Consider the following 18,639-nt stretch of genomic DNA (forward strand, 5'->3'; position numbering starts at 1 on the left):
ACATGAATGATTTCTTCGTTAATGCCAAGCTGTCATAACAAAGACATTTTGAATAATGTCAACTTTGTATTAAAAGTGTCATAATTTACCGAATGACACTTTATGACAACAGTCATAAATATTCATGAAGGCTTGTTCAAGTTCATGACAGGTGTTATGTCATGTTTATGTCAGATGTTATGTCATGTTTATGAAAATGTCATGACAGTCTTATTCACCCCCTTCAAATTCCCAAGCTTACAGCAAAGCACATTATTTATCCCCTGGAAGATTTCAGTTTAAACCAGCAGAAACATGCAAAGAGTCTGATTGATGTAATGCAAATCTGTCTTGGTCTCTTGCTCTGGCTGCTCATCCATCTCTGCTTTAATCATCTTTTCTGCTTGTTTTTTTCTTCTTGTAAAGATATAATCACTCAAAACTTAGCTACAGCGCCTCAGATTTGGTTACTTGAGGCAGAACAATATTCTGCTGACAGAAAGCAAAACCTGCGTTTCATATTAGAGCACTTTGAAAGTCATTGAGTTTATCGCCTTTTCTATAAAAATAAAAAAATGTTTTAAATCTTTCTGCTTGGGAAGATGCATCAACACCTGAAAACAAATACTTAATGATTCAACTCACTTTAGCTTGATGACACTAGAAAAGTTCTCTAAATTTCAGTGTCCAGCTGTGGAGGTAAAAAACTGCCTTGCACAGCACAGGGAACCGTCAGCAGACCCTGATCAAAGGGACCAATCAGGGACTCACTGATACAGCCTGGTGCCTGTCCATGAAGAGTTCTCCAAATCAATACAATAATCTTAAATTTCATACTAAGTGAACAGCGTAGCTTCATCAAGATCGGAGTAACGTGTGAAAACTTTGGGAATTTTGTCAGAAGCCAGGCAGCAGCAGCATTCTGAACAACTTGCAACCACTCTATGGAGGTTTTGCCAAGATTTGTGTGTTGAGATGAAATGAAAGCATGAAATAATTATTTCCAATCCCAGACTTGAGACAATAGAGACGTGACAGTTTAATAAACTCCTCTGTTTAAAGCGGCTGTGTACCTGCAAACATTCACATGACACCTCCAGCTCAATGAGGGTCTTCTGTCCATTTAGGCAAGCAAACCCAAAACGTGTGTTTGTGTGTGTGTGTGTGCGTGGGTGTGTGTGTGTGTGTGTGCATGCGTGCGTGCGCGTGTGTGTGTGATCTCTGTGCCACCAGCGTTCCTCATGGGACCATCCACCCGTCCACCAGCCTGTCCTCTGTTTAAAGCCGCATCCTGTTCATTCAGATGCATTTCAATGGTTTAACTTACAACAAGCAAACGATTCCCACTGACAGATGAAGATGTCCCATCTGATTTACAATTAAACGAGCATGTAGAATCTCTGTCAACCCCTGCTTACACACTCCCACTTCCCCTCCGTCCCCCTCTGTAAATGCCATAGGTCTCCCACCCCTCAGTCCAGATTTAGACCCCAGTCTCTCCCAGGCACTCGGACCCAGCTGTCCGGAGGACAGGAGGTCCTCACCAAACTCTTTGCTCCATTCTTCCTGTTCCTTCTCCTGGCTGTCTTCACCTTCTCTTTACCTTTTTGTCTTCATTACTTCATGGTCTGACACAGTCGCCAGGCATCTCTGGCGTCTCTGTGCAGCCTGCTGTGCGATCTGATGCTCCTTCACCGATCGCATTGTCTCCACAGAGGCAGAGCTCCCCGTCTTCCTGGCCATGGATTCCTTTGCAGAGGTGAGTCTCCTTGGTGATTTGTCCGGGAATGTTAGTATCCATGTTTGGACACGGCTCTGTAACTGAGAAGCTGTAAAGGAAAACATGCCGGCTACTATTACAGATCCAGTCCTAAATGTTCCTTTCTCACCTTCTATCTGCATGGTCAGTAAAGTTTGTCAATTCAAGTGCAACATGTGAAGATAAATACACTCAGGCCAAACTTCAAGAACCAGTTGACCAGTTGATGACCAGCAGCAGACATGTTGGCCCATGGCCGTATAGCAGACAGTCACTCAGGATGTGATGTACTGCAAAGGATATTCTTCCCTTTGGAACTTTTCTCATTTTATCACATTACAACCACATGTAATGTGGGATGATTTGAAACCAAAACTCACAGACTAATGCATGGCTGCTAATTCAAAACTATTAGAATTCTTTATAAATGTTTGGGGTCTTTCTGGAAGGCGACTCCTCCCCTGACTTTAGATCCATTAATCTTCCCATCAACACGGACCAGCTTCACTGGCCATCCTGAGGCAAAACATCCCACCACATGATGCTGCCATTGCCATGTTTCAATATGAGGGTGAGGTATTCAGTGACTGGTATTTATTTATTTATTTATTTATTTTTACATCATGTCAATGTTATTCCCTCACCAAAAACATATCTAGAGTGTTGCTTTGATTCGTTCATACATGTTTGAGAAATCCTTCAATCTCCATGGCAACCATTCAGCTGTGCAAAACACCTGGGTGGACCTAGCTCCGCCTCAGAGCTGCAGATTCCAAGCTACCAAGCTTCCGCTTCACAGAGCAGCCCTCCCCCTTCACTCCTCCACTCAGCTCCTTCAGACTAGCCAGCAGCAATTAGCAAACACCTCGTGGAACTGCTGAGTTTATTATAGGAGCTACTTCTCGTCGTTGGGATGACTTCTGGAGACATGAGTCGTATAACAAGAAAATCAGTTGATCACAGTAACTATCACCAGTTCCAAGGAGAGTGGCAGGAACGTTATTTTAGAGATCTCTGATCTCCTATTTTTTAAAGGTTGTAGTGAATATTTCCTGGTGAACAGAAACTGTGACTCCTAAGGTCAAATGAAGAGAAACAAAACAAGTACAGTAGTTTTCCTCCATATAAGTGTGCCTTCCTAGAAGCCTAATGTAAATGCTACATGTTCCCTCTTCCAGGTCCCCTTGTTTGAGATGGATGAGTATGAGGAAGAAGAAGTTCTCTCGGTGAGGAGCAGAGGTATCTAATTCTTAAAAAAAAAAAAAAAACAGAAGATGTTGATTTGACTTTTAAATTTGCTTGATCTCTCTTTAACAGAGCAACTTTTAGGATTCAAATTATGTTTTAAGTCGTGTATAAAAATATATAATTTATGTAAGATTGAAAATATTTGCCACCCAGTACAAAGCAAATTTATGTATTGCAATGTTCTAAAATATCTACAAAATGAAAAGAACAAGGTTAGCTAATTGTGTCTTGCTGACAAACAGACATCAATGAGGCTAAGTGTAGCGCTCATGAGTCAGTGTGCAGTTTCTGTGTGTCCTAATCAAATGTCTGGACAGTCCATCTCTCAGTCAAGGGGTTGACCAGTGGACTGCTCTGCCCCTCGCTTCACAAGCGTCCTGGACAGAATGCTGCAGCTCTGATGATACAATTACAAAATCAATCATCGACCTTTGGCCCAAGGTAGCCTGGGCTAAAGTACACTCACGAATCACCATCTGCTTGAACACGGTGTTTGTTCTGGACAATCTGTGCCTTACACGGAGGTCCAACATCAGCTGGAAGAGGTCGTTCCTTTCACATCTGTGCTGCATTATGATTGTCTATGGGCATCATTTCTATCTACAACTGCTCCACTCTCAGCAGCACTTCTGTAGCCAAACTGTTTGTAACAAAGAGTTAATGTTGCCCTGACAGAACATTCCTGCACTCTGAGGAATTTCTGTAAAACACGGGCAATGGGGATTATTAAAACCACCCTGCAGCTTGACACGCACCTACATTCTATAAACCCCACATGAGAATTTACTACCCTCTCACAGGCTCTCAGTTTTGTTACAAGCTCACTTTGTGTTTTTTTTTTTCGCAGGTGTCTGTACATATGCCACATACCCCATGGCGCCCCCTGCAGGAGCAGATCCTGACACCTACATTTACATGAATTTCATGAAGAGTCACAGTTGCTATGATGCCATGCCCAGGAGCTCCAAACTGGTCATCTTTGATACAACGCTGCAGGTGCAAACGTTTTAGCAGCAACAGCACAAATTGCTTTCATATGGGTTTGGATTTTATTAATCGAGTTTTTGTCTCACTCAGGTGAAGAAGGCTTTCTTTGCTCTGGTGGCGAACGGAGTGCGGGCGGCGCCGCTGTGGGACAGCAAGCTGCAGTGTTTTGTAGGTGGGAACAGGAACATCTCGGTATTTATTCATGATTCCTGAACTGGTTCAGTCTAACTGTCCACTCAGTGTGAAGAAGTTGCCGGAACCATTTGCTGCTCCATGGTTCCACAATCCTGTGTCAACCTTTTACCAGCCTGGAGGTGACATTTAATAAGTGGAGTGACTTTAACCCACCACACCGTTCTGCTCTGTTGGGGCCTATCAGTTGTGTTTGGCCAACTAAAATGACTCCAAGACATCAGTGAGTCATCCGACAGACCCCAAAACACTTACTGAAGCATCAGGAGTCTCATTTGCCTCAGTGAAGGTCAGAGTTCATGATTCAGCAATAAGAGAGGGACTGGGCCAGACCAGAGAGCCTCTAACCTAACCCACCTCAGAAAAGTCTTTGACATCTCAGTGTTTGACCCACAAACTAACCATTGAAGGGAAACATTACTGATGCACACTGTGACTTTTTTTCCTCATGATGCAAATGTCCAAATTGTTGCAACATGTAATTTCATGTCTGGTAACTATAGAAATTCTGTTTGTTTGTGCAGGTATGCTAACCATTACGGACTTTATTAACATCCTTCATCGCTACTACAAGTCTCCCTTGGTGAGCTTCAGAATTAAACTCCCATTGAGTGATTTTTAGTCTGACTGAAGTTTCTCTGTGGCAGGACTAATGGATGCATGTTCTGTCTGCAGGTTCAGATCTACGAACTGGAAGAACACAAAATAGAGACATGGAGAGGTCTGAAAAGAAAAGAATACCCTGCTAGTTTATTACTTCTGCTCAACATCTGAATCCATTTATGGATCTTCTGTGAAACATTTAGATATCTCTTATTGACTTGTAGAGCCCACTCACATAGCCTTTTCTGGCAATAAATCTTTTTGATTTATTGAGTTATTTTATAAGAACTTTGCTCAAAATAATTACTCATTAATGATCTATGATGATGATGATAATGAAATCTGGCCATCCCAGTCTGTTCTGCTACCATCCCATAATCATTGCAATGTGTGCTTGTAAGTGAGATCACTGCATTGATTGCATTGCATTGTCTTTATGAAGCTAAAGAAAATGAGTGAAATTGATTGAAAAGAACAATCTCACAAAATTCTGTTTCTTTTTTGTTTAAAAATTGCTTCTCTGTGTTTTTTTTTTTTTTTTGGTACAGAAATATATCTGGAGTATTCAGTCAACAGACTCATCAGCATCAAACCTGCATCCAGGTAAAGGAATACTTGTTCTTTTAATTTCCTGCCTTAGTTTATTTTTTATTTATTTCTACAATACACAACTATTTAAATTCTATTTTCCCAGATTTTACAAAGAACTGAACGTAAAAGAAAAACAAGTCTTGAAACTTCACTTCACCGTGATAATATTGTCTTTCATAAATGAATGTTTCACATGAAATAGTTTCATTCGTCAACAGATATACAGCTGTGTCTCGTTTAACTGAGAACCAGAAAAAAGTGAGTCTGTTCAACGGGATCCTGTAGAGGACGCAACATTACCGACATCTAGTGGACACAATTAAAATAGCAGCCATTTGAAACACGGCTCATTCATTTCCAATAACATTTCAGTAACTCACTTTATAAAGTGTAGCACATTATATCCTTCAATTACACAAAGACTGATGTTTCTGTTACTTTTGATGATTTCCTGCTTACATCACATTTGCGATTAGAATATTAATCATAAACATGTTTAATTCAGAATCCTGTGTTACCTGCTCCCCGTCTGGTCCTCGTCACCACTGCCATAGTCTTTGTCATGTGTCCTCCCAGCGCTACCAGAGTACCTGAGTTCCCAGCCTCATTTTTCACCAGTGCTGCCTGGATTTCTGTTCTCTTCGTGTTTGCCATTAAAACCATCATCATCGCATATCGACCTGGGTCTACAGCGTCCATCCTCATTTCCTCAACCAAACCACCTCATGACAGAGCCACTATCTGCCTAAAGAAATTATTTTTGTCTCTTCAGTTTGTTTGATGCCATCTACTCCCTGCTAAAGAATAAGATCCACCGGCTCCCAGTTATTGACCCAGCTTCTGGAAATGTCCTCCACATCCTGACACACAAGCGGATCCTCAAATTCCTTCACATCTTTGTAAGGAAAGAGTCATGTTTGTAATTCCAGATTGCACTCTGTGCTCTAGAAATGCCCTTGCTTCATCAAATTAATGAGTCTACTCTTCTAGGGCTCCATGATTCCTAAACCCAGGTTTCTTCAAAAGCAGATCAACGAGGTGCCGATTGGCACCTTTAGGGAGATTGCAACAATCCAGGAATCTGCCTCTGTCTATGAAGCTCTGGCTATTTTTGTGGAAAGAAGAGTGTCAGCCCTGCCTGTGGTTAATGAACAAGGTATACCAAAACAATACTAACATTTGGGCTTACCGGCACAACACAAACCTGGTGAATCTACATCAGTGCTACTTCACATTTGAGAGTTTTCCAGCATTACCCAGCATGCCACAACCTCTCAGTTCAGTCTAAGTTAGTATACTTTTACAGGTGGACTTGTTCATGTTAGGATCATTGTCTAAGTGAGCTTGAGCTCATGCACTGTGTTGCAGACAATCTGCAACCCATAGTTTCATTAATAACAGTAAGTGATGTACACTTGCTGCACAACAGCATCATGATTCCCAGATCATGATGCCTTGTTTGACTGTCTTTACTATAAGACTTAATTGCATTATCTTCCTCTGATGTTAACATTTGTTTAATGATTTCAAATATTTCATTTGGTAAAATTTCAAATACTTTTCCATCTGTTTTTTCTACACCCGTTTCAGGTAAAGTTGTGGCACTGTACTCCAGATTCGATGTCATTGTAAGTGAATTTAAAAAGTCAGTCTCCTTTTTCTTTAAGTATACAACAGGAAACTAAGCTTTGTGACATTTTTGTTCTCCCCTCAAGAACCTTGCTGCCCAAAAAAATTACAACAATTTAAACATGACAATGAAAGAGGCCCTCACGTCACGATCCTGCTGGGTTGAAGGAGTCCTTAAATGTTATCCACACGAAACACTGGAGACCATCATCGACCGCATAGCTAAAGCTGAGGTAATTCCCAACTTTGCCGCAGCAGGACTAAGGTGTTACTGAATGTAATTTAAACGAGTCACACATTCTGATTTCACTAGCAAGATGACATAAAACTGATAAAAACAATCTTCCCTCAAGTTGTAAATATGCAAAAGAAATCTGGTTTATGTGAAGCAGATGTGCCACCTGTCTGAATAGTGTACAGCGAGTGGCTCCTCTGTTTTAAGAACCAAGTCCCTAACCCTAACACCCCCAACACACTTTGAGGTCCCGGCCTAAGAGAGACGAAAGAACAGCAAGACGGTGTGTGATATCAGGTAGTCAATGTTAGCCAGGTTTGGTTACCTTAATATAGTCTGTGTGAACTGGCATATTAAGAAACTATATTGTTATCTGTAGTGAGAGTTGAAAGCAAGTGGTTGTTCATCAGAAAGCCAGGAGGGGGAACCTGGGGTTGTGGGATTTGGAGGTTTGGACTTTAATTGGGAGTCACCAAAAAGAACAGAGTTAGAAATGGGTGTATTAAAATGACAGCTGAAGTGGACTGGTTTTACAGACAAAGGTGAGGGATGAGCCTGGGTATCTAGACAAAGGATGTTGCCTGCAGAACTGCCAGGGAAAACGAAAAAAGGACGACCCTTAGAGAAGGATTTCGGATGTAGTGACTGCAGAGAATTGAAGTGACAAAGGATGGTGCCAGGGTTGAGTAAAGTACTAGCAAGATAATCTGGTGTCTTGAAAAGGGCGGCTGAAAAAAAGGTGTCATGAATCCAGACTCTGCAGAAAGCCAGCTTGCGCACTTAACTTGTGACTGAAAAGATTCTAACCAAATGGTTTCATATTTTCCTTTCAGGTTCATCGACTAGTTTTGGTTGACAGAGAAGATGTGGTGAGAGGGATTGTCTCTCTGTCTGATATTCTGCAAGCCCTGATTCTCACTCCTGCAGGTATTGATGCTCTGTACTCCTAACAACAACCCTTCCATCAACCTCCTGTCCTCTCTATGCCTATTTACCTGCCTTCCAATTTCAAAAGCCTCCTGCTCCTTCTGACACAACTGATCTTTGTTTGAACACAACAAGGGACTTCCATCTTCTTTATCAATCCCTGACTTATCCCATGGAATCTCTTTTGAGCCTTCTTCTTGTTTTCCTTCCAACCAACAAAACTCTTTGCTAAATTATTTTACTCCACCTCATTGGGAGGACCTTATCTTGGAGCCATGTCAACATGTATGTGCCTGCATCCTTCACTTCCTTCACGTTAGACGGGTGGAATCATCCATCTAAAGTCTTTCATTCTTCTAAGTTTGCCAAGTTTTCCACATCTACCCAAACAGCCCAGAAACTTTTGCTACATTTGTACAAAATGTCTCTCCAGTCTCACATGAACAGTTGACACCCTTACCTTCAAAGTTCATCTCTCCTTTTTCGAGCCAGTGTCATCACTTCCTTCTCCTAAAGTTCCAGCCAGCATTTCCCAGGTAAGATTCCCATCTAAGCTGTCAGTGGCTGGTTGTCTGAGCTTGAATCTGAAGCTTAGCACTGCCTGTTGAGGTCCCCCAAATCAATAATAACAAGAAAACTGTTTTTTATTACATGTAGGTTTGCATACCTTCCTCTTGTTCTAAGCAAAGAGGTTTTAATCCATTGTTCTGCCTCACCTCCACATCCCATCTGGCAAGTCTAGGGGCACTTCTTTATATCACGACATCAGTGATGAACGTAGTAACAAAGTGTCCCCAATGATGTACGAAGTTTTAAAATTATTAATAGGAGAAACTCCAGCAATGGTCATGTAGACATAGTGCAGCTGGATTTTCCCAGGCATGTAGCCTGTGATCTGGCGGTGAATGCATTGACAGAGTTTAGATTGTGAAGAAATAACCCTGCCGTCTTAAATTAGTAGTTGACACTTTGGCAGGTGTTAAAACAACAACGAATTTACCAAATCATTAAAAGCAACACATTGCATATCTAATGTTAACAGAAAAATCAAGCAACATTGCAATATCTATATATATATGGCTGTTGTATGTATTGGCTGTTTCAAAATTAGTGTATTTTTCAAAACTGCAATGGAAACACTTTTTTCATCACAAGTCGTGTTCAGAACTGGATGTTGCTACCAGTGGAAAACACGAAGAAGACGACAGGAAGTGGTAGGAGAATAATGGCGTGACGTGTTTTTTAATGACTTATTGCATTTACAAACTTAGTCACGTGTGATTCTAATTTGATATTTTATTTAATGAAAACACCGCAATAGTGAAATTGTGTCTAGGGAAAAACAGTTGAGATCTTTTCACAACTGATTCTGCATTTTGTGTCATATGTTGTTTGTAAAAGTTTCTTGGTGTTTGGACCTGCTTTTATCTTTATTTTTAAGCTTACAAAGTATTGCAAGTAAAAAGGCTGGCGCTTCCTTTTGCACAGTTGTATGAATTCAATGTCCAATACTGAATAAGACCCTGCTGGTGTGTCAGACAATGTACATTTCATTTGTGCAATAGCTTTAATTTATTTTTCAAACTTTGAGGAGAACAAGCTCTTGACACTGCTCAATTACTAACACTAGACGTTTGTAGATTTACAGTGGCTATTGAGCACTCTTCAATATTTTTCGATTGTTCATTATTTATTCAGATAGTGCCAGGATAATGCTATGTGTCAACATGATTTTCACTGGGACTCCGTAGAGTGAAAGAGAGACTGTAGAAATCAGAGTGAGGCCAAACGTTCAGCGCTGTTGCTAACAGAGCTTCAGGTGGGATCCAAGTTCTACTCTGATGACATCAACCAGCTGCACTCAGAGTACAAAGCACTTAAAGACAGTTTGCTGTTGATAGGTATTTTCCTAGAACCTACATAAAAGAACCACAGACAACGTATATGAATTTATTGACTAAACTTCTGCAAGCAAAAGGAGAAGACTCTGTCAACTGCTTCTCAGAGCTGTTCACAGAGCGTTCTGCCAATCTTTGGATACAGCTTGTCTTTTATTATCAAACTTCAAAGAGGGAGGATAGGCAAGATAGACAGCAGAGAAAAAACAGCAAAGGTCGTAAAACATTTTACCTAAACACAGCAAAGGTCGTAAAACAATTTACCTAAACAACTAGCAACCCAGTTCCAGATGCGATATCTAATTTACGGCCTGAGCCCGGTTCAAATCTTGGTCAAACTGTTTCACCTGAAGATGAACAGGCAGCTGTGACCCCCAGGTCTTAATACAACACACTAAAGAAGAAAACATTTTAAACTGCTCTAACATTAGACTGAAAGTAACAACAAAATGATAATACCAAAAATCCCTATCAGTCCCCCCTGTTTATCATTTTACCATGTGTACAAACCGTAGTCACCAAGCATAGAAAAGAAAAGAAATAAAATAGAACCAAGAAATGCAAAATATACATTTTTCCTAGTCTAAACATAAAAATTACACAATGAACATAATGAATAAATGAAACAAACAAAAACAAAAGAAAGAAACAGCAAAAAATCAAATGCAGTTTTCTCATCCCTAACACCACTTGTTTTCACATTTTTGGTGTAGGAATCATTCAGCAAATGAATTAATCTGTTCATTGATTACAGAACATCATCATTGTTCAGAAAATCGTCAGAATCTCGAAACAAGTCATCTTCATTCGTCTCATAGGATGCCTTTGCTAGCTGATAACTGACAACAGTTGTGTCACTTGTCTTAAACATCATACTTCGTAGGTATGGAATAATGCAAACCCTTAAAAGGACAGAACAGAACCGAAACAATCAGAATAGGTGTCACGAGCTTAACAGTAAAGTCCACCATGGACCAGACATGAACCATGAAAACAAATCAAAAAAAATGTGATCCTCGTAGCACCGTCTACACAATGTTTAAGTTCCTCCAGGCCATGTAGAGCATCAGAAATAGTTCCACCAGTTCCTGTTTCGTCAGGAACACGCTGGGCCAATGATTTTACAAACACCTCCCTGAGAGGCTGTGAGCAGGTCCAGCACAACATTTTGCAAAACCATGTTTCTCAGTTCAGTCAGCCCTCTCATGGAGCCGTTTGCCAGCCGGTGTGCGTTGATGAGTTGCAGTAATCCATATCTGTTGATTTCAACGTGGTCCTGAACTTCTCCTAATCCAACTCCTGGGAACATGCTCTGCATGAACTTTTCACCCCGGTCCAAATCTTGAATTTCCATGGAACTCCAGTGTCTGTTGTGAGGCCTCCCCAGCGTTTGACCTCAGGCATCACGCTTGGAGCGGGCCCAGAATGTGTCGTCCTTTCCGATGATTACAATCGGTACAGGAAGTACCAGCTGCCAATCACCCGTGAACCATAGTCTCCTGGCACTATGGTACTGCACAGCGTTGTCTCCTGTCGTCCAATGTCCTATCCGTGATGTTGAAACTCCTCTCCTGAAGCATGTTGTCACAGTCTGGGTTGTCCTTCCAGACTTTGCAGTGTGGAGTCATCCTTTGACCCCTACAGGCGATGCAGTTGATGTAATCCGGTGTCGTTTCGCAGTAGGTGTAAACTCTGTTACACAAGTTCCAAGGTAACATTCCAAGAGAAACATGTCCGTTGTTGAACATGCAGCTCCTCAGAGACCCGGGTTTAGCTCCTGCTAAAGAAATGGTCTCTGGTATTTTCCATGCGGTTAGTGGAAATGGAAATACGTCAGCATTAAAGGAACAGTTCATAGATCCAAAAAGTTCCTTCACGGCATCTCCTATCTGAAGTAGAACAGAATAGTCATTTTTCCACCGTTTGCATCCCTTTGGCATGGGACGCTGAGTCGTGGTTGTGTGCTCAGGCCATAGAGACACATCTATTTGTCATCCGTGATGTGTCCTACACGCAGACCTGAGTTGTGTGTGGCGATTGGCAGCTGCGCACACACATAGCAGTTCACAGCATGTCCCTCGTACGCGGTTCTATTCATTAGTTTCCACCACAGGTTGATGCTGCAGTCACAGCGCAGTAGAAGATCCATCTGGCATATGGAGTCCCCATTGCTGCTCGGCGCACAGAGATGTCAGAACCCCCAACTAAAGACGGGGGAATCTTAAGCGTTTCTTCACCGGGTTTGAGACGAGCTACCCTAAAAAATAGCCCCCCTTTGAAGTCCGGTCTTCCTCCCTCCGCCTACTTAGGGGTTCAAACACTCTCTGCAGCTTGCAGTGACTTAGATGTATCCAGCTGGGTCTTTACGACTGTTGGTGTGGTCATCAGCACCTGGAAGGGTCCTTCCCAGCATTTGATGACCTTTATGTAGACCCAGTTTCCTGGCTGGATGGGGGTGGTTTTATTTATTTCCTGTAGGAGAACAGTCAGACGGCAGTAAATTTGCATTTAACACCTCTTTCTGTTTCAGGATCCTGATCATATAATCTACCAATGTTTGTTCTTCATCAGCTTTCTGTAAGTCTGGAGCAAACAGAGGCAATATGTAAGCTCTCCCATAAATTATTTCAAAAGCAGGCTTTGCTGGAACTACTTCAACTCTTTTAGAAAAAGCATCAATCATCACCAAACAATATTTATGTGGTCCACTTTGTGTGAGTTCAATAAAGTCCATATGCATTGTTTGAAATGGATGAGGGTTTTGGGAAACTTCCTCTTCTTGGTCTAATGTTTCCTTGAGGATTGTTTCTGACACAAACTGGACATGCAGTACAAAAATTTTTAAGTAAGAATTGAATCCATATGCTGTTGTAGCATAGAGACCATCCCCCCTGTTGACACATGACAATGTCCATGTGTCAAAATCGCTGCCGCTCTAAATAGAGATTTTGGAAGGACCGACTTCTATTTACTGAAAAAATGTTATCATCATTCAGTGTCGCCCCTTTAGTTATCCACATTTGTTTTTCTGCGTTTGGAGCATTATCTTGCATGTCTTTTAACACAGCTTTGTCTATTACTTGAGGATCTTCTATCTGTATTGAGAAATTGTCTCCCCCATGCTTCCCAGTTGCAGCTTCCTTTGCTACTTTATCAGCTAATCTATTGCCATTTGAAACCTCATCTGTTCCGTGGTGTGCTGCACACTTACAAACTGCTAGTTTAGCTGGTAAATATATGGCCTGCAAAAGATTCTTAAGCAAGGATGCATGGGTGACTGGTTTCCCTGTAGATGTTATCAAATTCATCAAAGCATAACTCTTTCTAAATAAAAATGACCATCCTGAAATTAAACCAAAACCTCAAATCCTCTAATTTTCCATTTCTTTTTGAATTTATTGACTATCAATCAAATCTGGATTAAAATGTTCTAGACTGAAGTCTAGAAAATGTTGCTTTTAATCACAATCATCAGTTTTTAGTAGCCGTTTACAAGGTTGCTTAAAGTCTCAGACTTTCCCTTAACCTCGCATTTCAGACAAGTTAACAATGTAAGTTTTTATTTTAAATTAAATGGTCAATAATTTTATCCGTTACTCAATTTAGCAGAAAAATTTCTCTCGTCTCAAAATAATTGTCATTCATCCAATATAAAACACACAAACACAATCCCAATCAATTATAGATTCTTTATATAATTAAACTCTAAGTTAAGCGTTTCAGTTAAATGCAAAGAAATACTCCATAGTATTTCAACACTGCAATATCAATTAAGTTCAACACTTAGATATGTTTAATTTAGTTCCAAACTTGTATATTTATTTCAAAGAAAATAAAACATTTGCAAATCATTATTAGTTTTGAATCTAATAATTTTAGTTGGTGTAATTTAGCCGTATCACACTCAGTTTTTTTTTTTCTTAACTTTTAACCATTACAGTTTTTTCCTTCACAGTTTCCCAATCTATGGCTCGTGGGCCCTAAGGATCACTGGTCCTTCTGTTAAGGACTGAGTTAATGGGTACAAAATGAAAGATTTTTATTTAACATTGTACCTTAAAACCTTCAAAATGTTTTTTCTAAATAGATAATTCCTTCCTGCTAGTAAGTAAGCAAACAAGTCCTCATTACAGTAGCAGTGTGTATCACAGCAGTGTGTGTGTATAACTTATCTGCATTTCTCTGTCTGCTTCTCGCTTCCCTCCTGCTGCTGGCGTCGCTGCAGCTGGTCCTCCCTCTGCCTTCCTCCAGCTCCCTGTCAGTCCAACTGGCTCTGGTGTTGGATTATTTATAAGTTGTCCAGACCGTCCCTTAGTCCACCAATGAAACAAGCGGCAAACAGTTCAGTTTGCTTTCTTTTTCCAAACGTCTAGCAGGACTCCATACAGTAGTTTTGCTGCATGGCAGTTCCCAGATGTCAAGGAATTAGGACCAGTGGACACTTTATTGCCTTCAGTGTCCAGTTGGTAGAAATCGTCCTGTCCTTTTTCGCTTCTTTATCAACTGGCTGGTGATAAAGGAGGGAGTCATCTGATTGGCAGGACAGATCTGAGCTGAGGTCAGAGGTCAGACGCAGCGCAGCGAGGCTCAGACAGAGGAAAAGGAAAGAAGCAAATAAGAGTCAATTATAACTTTCTTTTCTTTTCATCGTATAGCTTTTAGCCACTTATTATCCAACTTTTTAAGAAGTCATAAACCATTTCCTTATTCAAACACATATAAACATGAAACATGTTAAAAGCTGTAGTCTCTTTCATCATGTTCACCATTAACTTGTAAAATGTAGAATGTAAGTTTAAGTTAACTTCATCTAAGACACGTCTCACCAGAGAACAATGGATTTCTCTAAATTTGTTGATCTCAGTGCTGCAGACTGTGAATCAGCGGGCAGCCCTCCTCTCAAGGCCTAAGAGTTACGAGCTGGACAATGTCCAGGTCGGTACTTACTCTGACCGTGACCTCCAGCTAGAAGCCAAGGATCGTTTCACCAAGTTTGTTTTATAATCTTTAAACATTGTTCTCTGAGGAGAATTTATTATTTAGTTTAGCTTTCGACTGTCCTCTTTTAGGAAAGTCATGATTCACTTTTAGCATACAAAGAAGTTTTCCATGTTTATTTCAGTGAGACCTCTCTTTACTGGTTTTTCTTTAAAGTGTAGACAGCTCAAAAAAGAAAACAAAACAAACACCAGTATTTCTTAAAACAAATTATTCTCACTGTGAGGTTTAAACCAAATTTTGTAGTAACATTAAAAATTATTTGCATACACTGATTTCTTGCAGGAATTCAATTTCTTTTATGGTTTTACCTAACGTTCCCAAACTGCATGCACATGTCTCTAGCATTTCATAATTTGGACTGGGGGTTTGTGTTTTTGGGTGTGTAGAGTCTGATTATGCTGAGGATTTCTCCTATTTGTGGTTCCTCATCCACCACCCTCTTGTCGACCGTGCAACATTCTTTGAAGGCAGTTTCTTGCCCAGTGACCATATGCCACAAATCCAGCAGCCTTTGAATACCGTGATTTTGTGGGTGTTATTTTGGGTCTTCGCCTATCGTGACTCTCCTCTGCCTTCCACGGCCTTTTGTCCGGTCGTTGAAAGCAGAGTATATAAACCTCAAATTCTCCAGGTGAAAAACATCTGATCCTTTCACAGCTTTCCTGACTCTTCTAAGGTACAGGGTCTAAGATATAATTTTTGTGTCCCTTCCTCTAGGAAGGATACAGTCGGTTGCTGAACAGCAGCGTGATACTGGGGCAGACGAGCTGCTGAAACAGCCAGGGAGAGGTGCTGCAGGAGCTTGCTCTCCCTGCACCGCTACAGCATTCCGTGTGCTTGGAATTACTTTATTTCTCCTTCTCTATAATTAAGTTTTAGATTCATTTAACCATAATTTAGCACACCTCAGCTCATCTCCTTTTTAGATTTTTATTCCATTTTTTTCTACACTACTCTCCAAAATTCCACAATTGTTTGCCATTGATCAATTTTTAGCTTTCCATCTATTTTATATTCTTTCTCCATTTTTTCATGTGTACAGTGCTACAGGAACCTGGACAGCATTACTTTTCATCCCATCGGCGCCCTTACCGAGTGATGAATTACAAGAATGTTATTCCATATTTAAAACACTTGCAATTTCAGCTTAAAAATATTATTTATTGAATTATTTAATTTGGTCCAGGTTCGTTGACTCTAGGAGTCCTATGAACTGGAGCTCTTTCAGTGGCCAGCAATTAAAATACCTTGTTGTGGTATTCCCCGCTTCGACTCTTTCGAGTGGGAGAATCTTGCCTATTGCATCCACAAGAGGTTGCTGTTTAATTCCACTGTTTTTATGAGGTAAAATACAGAGCGGTATTTAAACCTCCAATCACTCTCACACACACAAAGCAGCAGTAGCAAACCAGCAATATAAGCACAGTAATGACTCTACGATTTAGCGCAACATTATCTGTTTTTGCCTTGTCAGATAACTCAGCACCAGTGATATTTTACCCATCAAAAAATCAAAACCACACAGCAATGACAAGCTTCCTATCCGCCTGAGGACTTGCCCTTATGGGGTCTCCTCGAACAGAGTTTTAGCAGAGCGACATCATACAAGGATTCTCAGACCTCAGAGTTTTAGCAGAGCGACATCATACAAGGATTCTCAGACCTCAGAGTTTTAGCAGAGCGACATCATACAAGGATTCTCAGACCTCAGAGTTTTAGCAGAGCGACATCATACAAGGATTCTCAGACCTCAGAGTTTTAGCAGAGCGACATCATACAAGGATTCTCAAACCACAGAGTTTTAGCAGAGCGACATCATACAAGGATTCTCAAACCACAGAGTTTTAGCAGAGCGACATCATACAAGGATTCTCAAACCACAGAGTTTTAGCAGAGCGACATCATACAAGGGAACTCAAACCACAGAGTTTTAGCAGAGCGACATCATACAAGGGAACTCAAACCACAGAGTTTTAGCAGAGCGACATCATACAAGGGAACTCAAACCACAGAGTTTTAGCAGAGCGACATCATACAAGGGAACTCAAACCACAGAGTTTTAGCAGAGCGACATCATACAAGGGAACTCAAACCACTAAAATAGCCATTTTAAAATTCACCTACGTTTCTGTAGTTTTCGGGTTGTCCAGTCGGATCTCGTCATTCCGCCGTTGGCAGACAAAGTCGGACCTACGGCGCTGGCCCAGCGAAGAATTCTACTTCCTGGGTCTTTCTTTCCAGGTCCAATTGACTCTGGCCATGCATGGATTCAGCGCGCCTTCCTCTGCCTGACAGCGGTCGGTATGAGAGATCCCGGGTTTCGGCACCAAAATGATAGGTATTTCCTAGAACCTACATAAAAGAACCACAGACAACGTATATGAATTTATTGACTAAACTTCTGCAAGCAAAAGGAGAAACTCTGTCAACTGCTTCTCAGAGCTGTTCACAGAGCGTTCTGCCAATCTTGGATACAGCTTGTCTTTTATTATCAAACTTCAAAGAGGGAGGATAGGCAAGATAGACAGCAGAGAAAAAAACAGCAAAGGTCGTAAAACATTTTACCTAAACACAGCAAAGGTCGTAAAAACAATTTACCTAAACAACTAGCAACCCAGTTCCAGATGCGATATCTAATTTACGGCCTGAGCCCGGTTCAAATCTTGGTCAAACTGTTTCACCTGAAGATGAACAGGCAGCTGTGACCCCCAGGTCAGTTAATACACACACTAAAGAAGAAAACATTTTAAACTGCTCTAACATTAGACTGAAAGTAACAACAAAATGATAATACCAAAAATCCCTATCAGCTGTTGTTAAACTACATTTAAAACCAAGAGGAAAATGTTTCTTTGATCTGATAACTCAGAAGCATACCGCCACATTTTTATTTTTTTGTATCTGAAAACTAATCTGTTTGACATAACTGTCGACAACACAGTCTGAATCAGCTACAGTACACAGTATCTCCAACTTCTGTCATGACAAACATTAGTTTAACTTTAATAGACATTAGTCTGAATTCAAAGTGAGTTACCTTAAGATTTCTAGATTTTATGCTACTCATTTGTTTTCTCACTGCAACTTTTCAGATATTTACAAGTGGCCAACCTTTCAAGTCTGAAGAAAACAAGATGGCAGCTGACGATGTAAAACGGGACGATAAAGTGAAGAACCGAGCTTAACAACAGCCAACGGGTGGGATGTGTAAAATGAGGACAGACAAGTTGGACTTTGACACCAGGTTGAAGGTTGTCCCTTTCTCAGATAAAACCTCCTGACAGGGAACAGAAGAAAAGCAGGAAAAGTGAAACTGAAGACATGAAAACACAATAAACTGCCTTTGAATTGAGACGCATTTGCAGCCAAGTGGTGGGTGCGATGTTGTGACAGAAAACAATTATTTCTTATTCAAAAACTGAATGTTGGGACTGTGATGATGCTTATACTGAAATGTTCTTACAGTCTTATCACTGTGAAAAATAAAAGTATAACTGTGTTTTGGTTTCTAAGTACCGCATCATTTACCTCTGATTGACCAGAGCCCTACAAAGAAGTTTTCCGGAAAGACTGCCATGCCTCTCTCCCCA

The 18,639-nt window shown here is 40.7% G+C and overlaps 1 protein-coding gene and 1 long non-coding RNA gene across 5 annotated transcripts; both read left to right on the forward strand.

The window, feature by feature from the left end:
- The first annotated feature begins 1,449 nt into the window (after positions 1-1,449).
- Positions 1,450-18,548, forward strand: prkag3b (protein kinase, AMP-activated, gamma 3b non-catalytic subunit). Of its 4 annotated transcripts, none has more exons than XM_081598585.1 (14): positions 1,450-1,738; positions 2,917-2,977; positions 3,834-3,982; positions 4,064-4,145; positions 4,690-4,748; positions 4,841-4,886; positions 5,317-5,371; positions 6,132-6,258; positions 6,350-6,515; positions 6,950-6,987; positions 7,075-7,221; positions 8,057-8,150; positions 8,548-8,686; positions 8,888-10,058. In XM_081598585.1, the coding sequence occupies exons 1-14, from the start codon at positions 1,721-1,723 to the stop codon at positions 8,949-8,951; spliced, it is 1,245 nt and encodes a 414-aa protein (XP_081454711.1). In that variant the 5' UTR covers positions 1,450-1,720; the 3' UTR covers positions 8,952-10,058. The 4 variants fall into 4 exon arrangements, with proteins under 4 accessions (XP_081454711.1, XP_008436510.1, XP_008436528.1 ...); XM_008438288.3 differs by lacking the exon at positions 8,888-10,058 and adding an exon at positions 18,142-18,548 and having other exon boundaries at positions 1,451-1,738; positions 8,643-8,686; XM_008438306.3 differs by lacking the exon at positions 8,888-10,058 and adding an exon at positions 18,142-18,548 and having other exon boundaries at positions 1,451-1,738; positions 2,917-2,964; positions 8,643-8,686.
- Positions 5,378-6,038, forward strand: LOC145548072 (uncharacterized). Its single transcript, XR_014084362.1, has 2 exons — positions 5,378-5,617; positions 5,865-6,038. It is a non-coding gene; the product is annotated as an uncharacterized LOC145548072 (long non-coding RNA).
- Positions 18,549-18,639: the final 91 nt, after the last annotated feature.

The sequence above is a fragment of the Poecilia reticulata genome, chromosome 2 (genome assembly GCF_904066995.2).
Source record: "Poecilia reticulata chromosome 2, P_reticulata-male-v2, whole genome shotgun sequence".
Classification (NCBI taxonomy): domain Eukaryota; kingdom Metazoa; phylum Chordata; class Actinopteri; order Cyprinodontiformes; family Poeciliidae; genus Poecilia; species Poecilia reticulata.